The 12,381-nt window shown below is 40.5% G+C and overlaps 1 protein-coding gene across 4 annotated transcripts in view; it reads right to left on the bottom strand.

The window, feature by feature from the left end:
* ppid (peptidylprolyl isomerase D) overlaps positions 1-12,381 on the bottom strand; it is a 29,929-nt gene that overhangs the window by 16,446 nt on the left and 1,102 nt on the right. For 3 of the 4 annotated variants that reach the window (XM_048600538.1, XM_048600539.1, XM_048600542.1), the window contains exons 2-4: positions 4,015-4,155; positions 3,803-3,909; positions 2,170-2,358 (exon numbers count right to left, since the gene is read on the bottom strand). In XM_048600538.1, the coding sequence (XP_048456495.1) occupies positions 2,170-2,358; positions 3,803-3,909; positions 4,015-4,155 (437 nt within the window). The remainder of the gene's footprint in view (positions 1-2,169; positions 2,359-3,802; positions 3,910-4,014; positions 4,156-12,381) is intronic. The other variant, XM_048600541.1, reaches the window with a different exon arrangement.

Genomic DNA, 12,381 nt, shown 5'->3' with positions numbered 1-12,381 from the left:
CAGGTAGCAAATTAGGCATGTTAATAGCCTCGTTAAGTCAGAAATGGAGGCTGTGATTTTCCAGTCAGTCACCAATTTTACAATCCAACAGGATGGTTTAACTGCCTCGATTGGAGCGCCTAGCAGTATTGCTTAATTGAGGCCTCCAGGACATCCCATGCCTGTCTGAATGGGTGAGATTACAGCCATTGGCCATCCTATCAAACTGCTCTCCTCCAACCATGGTGGTCTCACTGCTTTCTAAAAAAAAATTGAAAAATGGAACAAGTTGCTGTGAGGGCACCCACTCTCTCAGTTACTTACCATTTACCACTGCCAGCTGCTTCTTTGAAGCTCAAAAACCTCAGATGGGCACCCTAGCTTAAAAAGCTTGCCCACTACCCATATTTGTACTACACTGCAACTCCCACAATTTCAGGATTGGAAACAGTCCCCCACCTCCTGTTTCCTATACCTAAAGCAGAAAACCAGTCCTATACCTCACTAACTCCTAAGAACTTCTCAAAGCAGTCATCTCAGTACTTCACTCAAAGTTTAAGTTTTACATCGGAAATTGCTCAAAAGCAACAAGTTAAATATCACTCTGTGGTTGGTTCGCTCGCCAAGCTGATTCATTACTTCGCAGATGTTTCGTTACCCTGCTGGGTAACATCATCAGTGCAGCCTCTGAAGAAGCGCTGTTGTTTTTTCCCGCCTGGTATTTAAACTCTGGGGTCCACTGAAGTTGATTACCTCATTTCTGGTTTTTCTTTGCAGTGGTGTATGTATGGGGTCTAATTCTACGTCTTTATTAATGGCCTTTTTGGAGACACCACCTCCACAGACAACATCATTAAATTACTGGACCAATGCCTCATGACCCACTTTACCATTAATGGCCAAATCTATGAACAAATCAACGGGACACCCATGGGGTCACTCATCTCTGGACTAAAAGCAGAAGTGGTGATGCAGAGACTTGAAAGCATGGCCCTTCTGCAGATCCAACCTAAACTATGGATCCTATACGTGGTTGACACTTTCGTCATCATCAAATGGACTAAACTAGAGGAGACACACCAACTAATAAACAACACTCTCACTGACATCAAATTCAGTAAGGAAGAAGAAAAGAACAAACAGCTTCCATTCCTGGATGTCATGGTAAAACACAGTGCCAACGGGGAATTTCTGACAAAGGTACACAGAAAGGCCACACACATTGATCAAGTCCTGAATTTCAACAGTAGCCACCCCAACACCCACAAACAAAGTCACGTGAAAACACTATTTAAATGAGTGACAACGCAATGCAGCAACCCAGAACTATGCCAAAATGAAGAAGAATACCTCTACCAAAAATTTAAGGACAACGGATACCCAAACAGCTGGGTCCAACAATGCCTATCACACAAACAACAACAGGAAGATACAGTGTGTCCTGACACGCTTGTCACGTTTCCATACATCAAGAACATATTTGAACTGACCACAAGACTCCTAAGACCATTGGACATCAGAGTGGCACACAAACCTACTTCAACCCTACGTCAACTGCTAACTCGAACCAAATACCCCTTACCCACTATGGACAGAACCAATGTGATATAAAGATTCCATGCAAGGACTGCAATAAACATTACATTGGACAGACAGGAAGGAAACTGGCCACAAGAATACATGAACACCAACTAGCAACAAAAAGACACGACCAATATTCACTCGTCTCCGTTCACACACATAAGGATAACTACCAGTTCGATAAGGACAACATCAGGATCCTAGGATAGGCCAAACAGAGACAAGCATGGGAATTTCTAGAGGCCTGGTTCTCCACCAAGAAGGCCATCAATGAACACGAAGAATTAGACCCTATACATACACCACTGCGAAGAAAAACCGGAAATGAGGTAATCAACTCCAACGGACCCCAGAGTTTAAATATCAGGCAAGAAAACACAACAGCGCTTCATTGGCGGCTGCACTGATGACGTTACCCAGTAAGGTGACGAAACGTCTGCGAACTAATGAACCAGCTTGGCGAGTGAACCAACCACAGCATCCACAACCCGAGCTACAAATCTACTCAAGAACCTTAAACATCAGTCTCTAAACATGCATTAAAATAAGCAACTAAAAAGTCCCTATGAATATTCCTGAAACTATTATTCTATCTATTTTCCTTCTCACCTTTACAGGCCTCTCATCTTTCACTTTAACATTTTCCAGCATTTTTACTACTCCCATTCCTTTTAGCACCTGACCAAAAATCACATGTTTGTTATCCAGATGAGGTGTAGGCACAGTTGTGATGAAGAATTGTGAACCATTGGTGTTTGGCCCTGCGTTGGCCATGCTCAGCAATCCTGCCTGATCGTGCTGCAATAGTACAAACAGAAAGAATGTGTGAAGAACAAATAGTGGATCTTAAATTTAAATAACAAAATTAAAAGGATGTTATCAAAAATGCAGTTTCACTTTTATCGTTATTCCCATTGCAGTGATAGATCACAGAGCTAAATGAGTTTGCTTTTGCATTTTTGTGCAAATATGTTTGAAAGTTTCATATACTTGGTAAAAATTTGTCCATTCGTATACTGGAACCAGGTACTATCCCGCAGCGCAGAGTTTCATATACTTGATAAAATTTGTCCATTAATGTAGTAAGATTTGACCAAAATTGAAGATTAATTCATTAATCCATGAATTAAAAAGAAATTCCACATTCATGTATAACCATAAGCAGAGTAGTTTTAAATATCTCAAACAGTTTTTATGTCAATAGTTGTATAAATATGTAAAAACTCAAGTGCGAGAACAACTGAAGTGGATAAAAGAAATCAAAAATGTGCAGTGTTTTGTGTTCAATACAATGTTGAAAACGGAACAACTGTAGAAACATTCCCAGGCCAAAATACTGCATGTTCAGATGAGTAAACTTCCATCTATTCTATCCAACATTACGGTTCAACTCCAACCCCAGATCTGTCCCCATTGGTGTGAGTGTTTTCAATCAGCCAGTGCGTTGGGTCCATATATGTTGACTAAAGCTCGACTCTTCGTGTATGATCCCAACATACGAAAGGAGATTTTCATCTCAGTTTCAACTTGATTTGAATTTTTGTCTCAGAAGCAAAAATCTAGCAGCTAATTTCATTTGATTTAAGCTGGTGTTGATCAAGACAAACAGCCTTTGTTACAATAGCATGATGGCCTTTCATATTGTGCTGCAGAAAATATTGATGTGGAGATGCCGGTGTTCGACTGGGGTGGACAAGGTCAAAAATCCCAGGTTATAGTTCAGCAGGTTTATTTGAAAATGCATGCTTTCAGAGCTCAGCTCCTTCCTCAGGCATAGTGAGAAAGAGAGGGTACAGGACACAATTTATAAGCAGAAGGATAACAACCCTAAAAGTGGCCACCTCTTGTTAAATCTTTAATTAGTTAGGAAGGAGGCTACTGATTAAAATGCAAAATCCAGATTCCTCTCAACTCATTGTCCCAAGATACTTAAGGGTTTTATCAATGTATACAAGAGATAACATCTTGTGACATCTCAGGTGTGAGGTCTTGCTTAGAATCTGTTTTGGGGTGGGGTGTGTGTGTGTGTGTGTGTGTGTGTGTGTGTGTGTGCGCGCGCGCGCACGCTTGTGTGAGAGAGAAAGACAGTGTGTGTACGTGGGTGTTTCAGAGTGTGTCTGTGCATTTCACACAGCCCCATGGAAAATCATATCTACAATTACAAAATTTATTATCTATTACCAATGTTCTGTCACTGTCCAGCTAACAAACACGTATTCACTATAAATGCCCTTCTTTTAACCTTGTAATGAAAATTTTCATCTTCAAATTTCTCTCCATAGATACTTTCTCCTCCAGTTCCATTCTGATTAGAAAAGTCTCCTCCCTGTATCATAAACTTCCTTATAACTGTAAAGATCAGAAAGAATTGTTCATTTTTTAAAGTTTGAATTTAAAGTCATTTAAAATAGAAATTAAAATATTTATGATGACCAGGTCCACCAATTGACTTACTCCTGTGGAAAGGACAGCCTTTGAAATGCAGAGGTTTTCCGGTGGTTGGCCCAATTCCCTTCTCTCCAGTGCATAAAGCACGAAAATTCTCAGCTGTTTTAGGACAGACATCAGCAAACAGCTCCAGAACTATTCGTCCAGCTGCAATAAAACATTGTGCAATAGATTTCAAACCAATGGACTTTTACAACCTCACACTGTTTAAAATATCACAATCAATGAACTCAAATTGAGATTAGCCGCTATCAGTAGCTTCTACTTTCAATCACTGACTAGGTTCAATGGCTAAATTTCGCCAAATGTTGTCCTCGAATAAAGTAGTATTCCAGGGCTGTAAATGTTGAGACGTTTGATGAAGAGCTCTATCTAAAATATGTGTGCTTCTTTTCTTCTCCATACAAGTCTTCACCTTAGGATTTGTTGATAGACTTCTATTCCATTTTATTAGCGTATATTCCCTTCAACAACTCCCCGTTATAGCTAGTGCACAAGCTAACTACTCTCTATTTCTGAAGAAGGGTCTAGGCCCGAAACATCAGCTTTCCTGCTCCTCTGATGCTGCTTGGCCTGCTGTGTTCATCCAGCTCTACACTTTGTGTACTCTCTAGCTAAAATGTTCCTCTGGAATTCCCTACTGAATTTATTAGTGGCTACTTTACATCTATGGCTCTTAGTTTGATTGCGAATAGAGGCCCAAAATGCCTGACTACAGGTCAGTCTGCTAAACACAACTTAAGGCCACTGCATTCATAAACCTGAATCCAGGTATAGCTGTCAATCAGAACTTTACTGGAAATAGATCTACAGGTCATCAAATGCATAGGTCATTTACTGGTCATGGAAACTTTTTGCACCCTTTGAGGTTCAAGAGCTGAAACTACAGGCAATTAACAATAATCCAGACAACTAATAAGAACTTGGGGAGAAGAAAACACTGTTAAAGAAGCTGGTTTCCGAACACGGGTTTGTTAAATTACTAAAAAGAAAAGCCTAGAAAATGGCATCAAATATATTCATAAGTAAGCAAGAAGTATGTAAATTCAATCCTATGTTCATTATGATTAGTAAGAGATTATTCAATAGTCAATTTCTAGTTAATATCAATTAACAGTTGTCTTATGGCATAGCACGTTCAGCAAACCCTTAAAACAGCAACAAGGTAGATGTCCTAAAAGAACTCTACATCATTTTCTGAAGGGTCTAGGCCCGAAACTTCAGACTTCCTGCTCCTCTGACGCTGCTTGGCCTGCTGTGTTCATCCAGCTCTACACCTTGTTATCTCTACATCTGAAATACTGGGGAGAATTTTACCAGCCCACAGGAGGTGGTTACAGGGTGGGGCAGTAATAATTGGAGTGCTGAGGTGGGGTTAGGTCATGACAGATTGCTACCCTGACCATGATCTGATGTCAAATTTACTGATAAGAAAAAAGGGACAGGCTTCCCACCACAAGGAGATGGAAAACTATTCTGAATAAGATTCTATCAAGCGGCATTTTACCAGGCTGTTGGCATGACATGACTGACACTACCCTGCTGGATGAGCAAGCAGCCAGCTGAATGTAGGCTGCTCAGTAGCAGCCAAAGAGAAGTTCTCTTTTAAACCAAGTGGGGAGGCTAAAGGTAAAGAATACATCTCCCATACTCTCCTGAGAAGGTTTCCCCTCCATCAGCAGTACATTTTTTAAAAAAAGTACCTCAAACTATCTTCTGTATGCTGTGGGGCCCCTACCTTCTTTAGCAGTGACCACATTGTTAGTGATGTTTCTGAGGCTCTTGCGTTACCAAGCCAATTAGATTGGCCAGAAGCTGTTGGAGGTGCGACTTCCTCCTGAGCAAAAGTCAGAATTCTCTTCTAGTGCCAATTAACATCCATTAACCAGCTGTGGATCTGCCCACTGATATTTTTGGTGATAAGGAAACTCTGCCAACTGAGATACCCAGCCCAGATAGTTAGCAGGCACATTGCTATCAATATGATATACCCAAATCAGTAATCCAAGTCACTATCCTACATGGCACACAGCAAGTCTAGATGATTTCATTTCAAGGATATCTTATGCTCCAGAGAAACAAAATCCTCATTTTGCATAATTGCTCAGTGATAAGGCATTAAACAGTAATTTTGAGACTGTAAGAACTGCAGATGCTGGAGATAACACAGTGTGGAGCTGGAGGAACACAGCACGCCAGGCAGCATCAGAGGAGCAGGAAAGCTTCGGGTTGGGACCCTTCTTCAGAAATGGGGGAGGGGGAAGGGAGCTGGGATGGTGATAGGTGAGTGCAGGGGGGATTGGTCAGTGAGGTTGGAGGAGCAGATAGGTGGGAGAGAAGACAGACAGGTTGTGTCAGGTCAAGGAAGCAGGGATGAGAGGGAGGATTGGACATGGGATGAGGCCGGGGGTGGGGAGATTTTGAAACTGGTAAAGTCCACATTGAGACCATTGCGTTGTAGGCTCCCAAGGCGGAATATGAGGGGCTGCTCCTCCAGTTTCCAGGTGGCGTCATTGTGACACTTGAGGAGGCCCAAGATGGACATGTCATCCAGGGAGTGGGAGGGGGAGTTGAAGTAGTTTGCAACTGGAAGGTGTTGTTGTTTGTCATGAACAGAGCGCAGGTGCTTTACAAAGTGTTCTCCGAGCCTCAGTTTGGTCTCACCAATGTATAAGAGGCCACATTGGGAGCAGCGGATGCAGTAGACCACATCACCTGATGTGCAGGTGAATCTCTGTCTGATGTGAAAGGTTTTTTTTGGTTCCTTGGATGGAGGTGAGGGGGGTGGTGTAGGGGCAGTTGTAGCACTTCCTGTGGTTGCGGGGAAAGTGCCGGGGGTGGTGGGGCTGGTGGGAGTGTGGAGCGACCGGTCCCTACAGAAGGCAGGTAGGGGTGGGGAGGGAAATACATCCTTGATTGTGGGGTCAGACGGCAGGTGGCAGAAGTGGCGGAGAATGATACGCTGAATCCAGAGGTTAGTGGGGTGATACGTGAGGACAAGGGGGATTCTGTCTTTGTTTTTGTTGTGGGGAGGGGACGTGAGGGCAGAGGTGCGGGAAACGCAAGCGATGCGGTCGAGAGCATTTTCGACCAGTGAAGGGGGGAAGTTGCGGTCCTTGATAAAAGAAGACAACTGGGATGTTCGGGAGTGTAACGTTCCACCTCAGGATCAGACGCGGTGGAGGCGGAGGAATTGGGAGTAGGGGATCGCATTCTTGCAGGAACGTGGGTGAGAGGAGGTGTAGTATCTGGAAGGAGGAGGATAACTTCTTCAGGATAGGCATCCCTAGAAGGGGCTTTGCAGTGGGGTTATTAACTCACTCAGAGATAGTAAGAACTGCTGATGCTGAAGTCAGAGATAACACAGTGTGGAGCTGGAGGAATAAAACAGGCCAGGTAGTATCAGTGGAGCAGGAAAGCCGATGTTTCGGGTCTTGTGCTAGTAAATAAAGGAGTAATCATTGGTTGAAGCTCTGGTCTTTACCAGTTTCCAAGTGAACAGGGTACAGTCCAGTTCATATGTACAGTTAAGTCAAATTTTGCTCTAATAATGTGGTAGCATTATTCCAAGATATGGCAAAAATCTACCTTAATTGATTCTTGACATTTTGAGAAAGAAAGGTAAAGTTGCCAAAGTCGTACTAGACTATAGGGCTGCTCTTTCATTAGGGAGAGATAATTGGCAGTGGTTTAATGTGATGGTCATCACGCTTCAGGTGAAGGTAGAAATTGAGAAGCAAAGACCTTCATGGTAACCTCAGCCAATGCGAGAATTGAAACTATATTGTTGGCACTACTGTGCATCACAAACCTGCCATCCAGCTAACTGAGCTAATCAATCAGAGATACAAACGCGAACACAAGGTGCCTGATCTCTCAGAGGCACTGTTAACTGCAACAAATCATTCTTACTTCTTTTGAATCCAGTGTTAAACAATTTACATCCCTTCAGAGATGCTTAATCTGTTTTGCCATCCATTATTCATAATGTAATCAGTAATATTGAGAATTCAGCTCTCCATTGCCTGAGTTACACATTTCCTTACAAGGGAATGAATGGCATGATTTATCTCAGCAATCTCTACATTACACATGCTATGCAGTGCATCTACAAACAAAACCACTCCGCTCAACGGCAGACTCGCTTTGGCGGTCACTCCAAAGATGTGGAAAACAGAATTTTCAATATTTTTCAGTTTTCTATCTACTTTGTGTGTCAAATCAATGGATGGTCCTTTTTGATGCAAACTGACTTAATCATAAAGATGTTTCTGATTTTACCTTTTTTGAAATGCTGGATTTGTTTATTTTCTATCAACTCTTTAAATTATTTTGTTAATTCTTATGAAAGGCTATGGCAACACAGCAAATTTGGTCTAATGGCTAACTTCTAACTAATACAAATCTTTCTCCAAGTGAAACTTCTGACTTTATCTTAATCAAATTTAATTTTCATCAAGTATCTTTCTTACCAACTTGGAAGCCTGATTTTGTTTTTTTAAATTGTACTCATGTCAGTACTTGCGACAAAAAACCTAATCCCCAGTAGAATACTGTTTAGTCCTTGTGTAAATTTCCAAGTGGCGGTTCATCAAATAATATTATGAAAAATCTTTTTCTACTGCAAGCTCAAGGTTTAATTCGCAATGGTGTTACTTCTACGTTAATCTTGCATTTGATTAGCAGTAAATGATCAAAACTACAATACTGCAAGGCCTATGCATTTCAGCACTGAGCCATAAAGTAAACTTATCCAGAGCAAGTCTCCTAACAGAATACTTACGTCATTTCTAAAAAAAAGCATACAAGCAAGAAACTTCTTGTTGACTAAATGGACTATTTTCAGATGGGCTGTGACCAATGGAGCATCTCAAGAATCCGTTCTATGTCCTGAGCTAGCTATAATCTGTATTAGTGGCTTAGATAAGGGAACTGAGCGTGATGTAACCAAGATTTCTGACAACTATTCTGACAATTAGGTTGGCAAGCAAGTTCTGAAGAGGACACAACAGTCAAAAAGCAATGTAAGCAACTCAAATCAGCGGTCATGTATATGGCAAACGTAATATAATATGGGGATGAAGGAGGAAGTTACCCACTCTAGTAGAAAACATTGAAAAGTAAAGTATTTTTAAAATTCGAGAGAGGCTGGGAAACGTTGCAATTCACTGAGATCTGTGAAATCACAGAGTACTACATGGAGTTCTGGTCTCCTTACACAAAGAGGAATATGCTTGCTATCAAGTGAGTGCAATAAATGTTCACCAACTGATTGGTAGGAGTGTGGTTATGAATAGAGGCTGAATAAACTGGAAGTATCTTCCCTGAAATTTAACAGTTTTTTAAAAAAATTAATTCATGGGATGTAAGTGTCGCTGGCTAAGCCAGCATTTATTGCTCATCCCTAACCAAAGAACCCACCAAATGCTGTGGGTCTGGAGTCACGTAGGCCAGACAAAGTGCAGACATCAAATCAGGCAACATAAACTAATTTAAACATTTAAATTCTTAACAACTTGACAGGGTAGATGCTTGGAAGCCATTTCCCCCACTCAGGAGTTTGGACTAAGATTACACTATGTCAAAATAAGGAAATTGACATTTTTGGAATTCTCTTTCCTAGACAGCTTGTTCATTCATCAAGTAACTTTAAGACAGAGATCAAAAGATTTTTGTAAAGAAAGGGCAATGAGATATAGGACAGCAGTATAGGAGGTTGGCATTAAGTTCTAAGATTCACCATGATCTCCTGCTTCTGTTTCCTATGCTCCTTAGATCATTCAATTAGATCATGGCTGAAAGCCCCCTTTTCCTCAAGTGTCATTTCATTTTTCATCAAAGTAGTACTTTTGACATTCAATTTACCGAATGACAACAATTATCAGACAGTATAATCTGAATGAGTCAGCCAGCATTTTACTAACACATTGTTTTGTTAAGTACTCCATGTATTTTTATTCAAAAAAGTTAAGAACTTACATTAAGATTCTAGATACAGAAGAACTACAGCATTCCATTTGAAATATCTTCAAAGCTTTAGTTTTGTTGGTGTCAAACCTACTACTTCACATGCTCTGAATATCAGAGTTTAATTGTAAAAGAAGAGGTCAACATTCCAAGGAAGAAAATAAGGAAGGGACTTTAGAGACATGTCCCTTTACAGCAGCTGCTGTATCCAAAGCAGTGGCTGGTTGTGCAGCATGTTTCAAAAATAAGTTTCATTTAAATACATACTAAATACTGAAAAGAGTTAATTCTTCAAACAGGCTGTAGCCAATGAGTAAAAATCAGATACTTTTTAATCCTCGTGATAATTTAAACGTTTTATAAGGGGAAGGAAGTGAGCCAGAAGCTGCAGCCTCAGATTATTAATCACATTACGGAGCAGGAGGCACCTTTTCTGACAGGACAAGTTGCAACTTAATAGGACTGTGACCAATAACCCTGCATGATGTTTGATTGCCGTGACTTGGTCTGGCAAGGGAACCAACATATAAGAAGAAAAAAGAAACAGTGCATAAAGCGAGATCATTGGGGAGTACTACAGAAGGGAATATTTCCATATTAGATAGTTGCGAACTAAGAAGAACTACAGGGAATGCAAATGTACAAACTACAGTATATTGAATAAAGTTGATAAGCTACAAGTCATGTGGAAATATGAAGTAGTGGCAATAATTGAAACATGGCTTAAAGTGTTGAGAAAAATATTACAAGGATACAATGTACAAGGATGTAAAGTGCTTAGAAAAGATTGAGAAGAAAGAAAGGGAAATAGAATGAATAGTCTGATTACAGAAAATGGTGCAGTTCTGGAAAGTGGTGATGTCCTTAAGGGATCAAGGACAGATACCTTTTGGTTCAAGATGAAAAACTAAAAGGATGTGCTCATGCTACATTGGGATATTCAAAAGATCTCCAATTAGTGAAAGAAATAGAGCAGCAAATCTGCAATTAACTAAGAGATGTGCAAGAACTGAAGTGATAATACTGGGTGGATTTTAATTCGCTAATTATAATTTGTATAGTGTTTTGGTAAAGGTCAGGAAGGGGAGACATTTCTGAAAAATATTCAGGAAAACTCCCTTGAGCAATATATCCTCAACCTGACTAGAAAGGCATTGCTCAATCTGGGACTGGGAAATAAGATGGGTCAAGTGGTTCAACTGTCTGTAGGGGAATACTTGGGCAAGAATGATCATCACACAAGGTTTAGATTGGTAATGGAGAAAAGCAAAAAATGATATAAAGTAGAACATTTAGCCTGGAAGTGATTCTTTTTTAAATTTACATAATCAACCTGTCTAGAAATGTATGACACACCTCTAGTGCGGGTTTAACTTGAACCCAGGACTCCTAGCCCAGACGTAGGGACACTACCATAATAGAACAACAAACGATTGTTGAGTAAAAGATATTTCAGTTACAAGAAGAATACAATCAAACAAAGACAAAAAGTAGAACCAGAACAGTCCCCTTGGACGTTGAAGAAAGTAGAAATTATGATTAAACAAAAATACTCTATATTAGCTAAGTTAATTTGTCCAGTGAAAATCAGAAAAAATACAATAAACTGAGACTGAGATTGGGAAGAAAATAAGGCTGGTAAGTGTTACCCTAGTCACTTGTTGCCCTAAACACTTCTAAAACTGTTTCAGCAGATCCCTCTATCTGATCACTTTCCCATTTGGTATCCTTTTCGACTTACAACCCATGATCCCCTCAGTATTCTTGTTTTCCCCACCTGGTGTGGATCAATGTTTGGTCCTATCTTCTTAGAAGTTAAGAACCGTTGAAGAAGCGTTGTTTGCACATGAAGTACCGACCGACCAGGTGAGAGCATAGCAAACTGAATCTCGCATACACCAAACTGTTTAGCTGGCAGTTTGAGTCAGCTATCTCCACTCCTTGATTCTTCCTTATAGCCCTGATTCTGTTCCAATATTCAATTATCTTTTGAAAGTTACGATTAAAGTTAAAATTACTCTCTCAAGCAGATCATAATTGGCATAAAATACCTCTGGTTCTTTTGCCACCAACCTGAAATCAGTGTCCCTGTGAGTGGAAATGCAGTAATTAAAGAGAAAATATCAAAAGTCCTCCGTCTCAATTGAAGGCAATGAAGCCAATAACAGAACTTCTACTTTCATTTTAAATGAAATCTGCTATTCAGCGCATTCTGACCATTATACCTAGGATCTTACTGTATGTATAAATTTACCGATGCAACAAGACAGCCGAATACTGACTCATTGGCGTGCACTAGTCTGTATGACAAGCATATTATTCACAAGAGATAGTAGGAACTGCAGATGCTGGAGAATCCGAGACAACAAGGTGCAGGGCTGGATGAACACAGCAGGCCAAGCAGCA

This window comes from Rhincodon typus, chromosome 1 (assembly GCF_021869965.1).
Source record: "Rhincodon typus isolate 14 chromosome 1, sRhiTyp1.1, whole genome shotgun sequence".
Taxonomy (NCBI): Eukaryota; Metazoa; Chordata; class Chondrichthyes; order Orectolobiformes; family Rhincodontidae; genus Rhincodon; species Rhincodon typus.
Note: the sequence above shows the minus strand (reverse complement) of the source record. Positions and strands in the feature narration are given on the sequence as shown.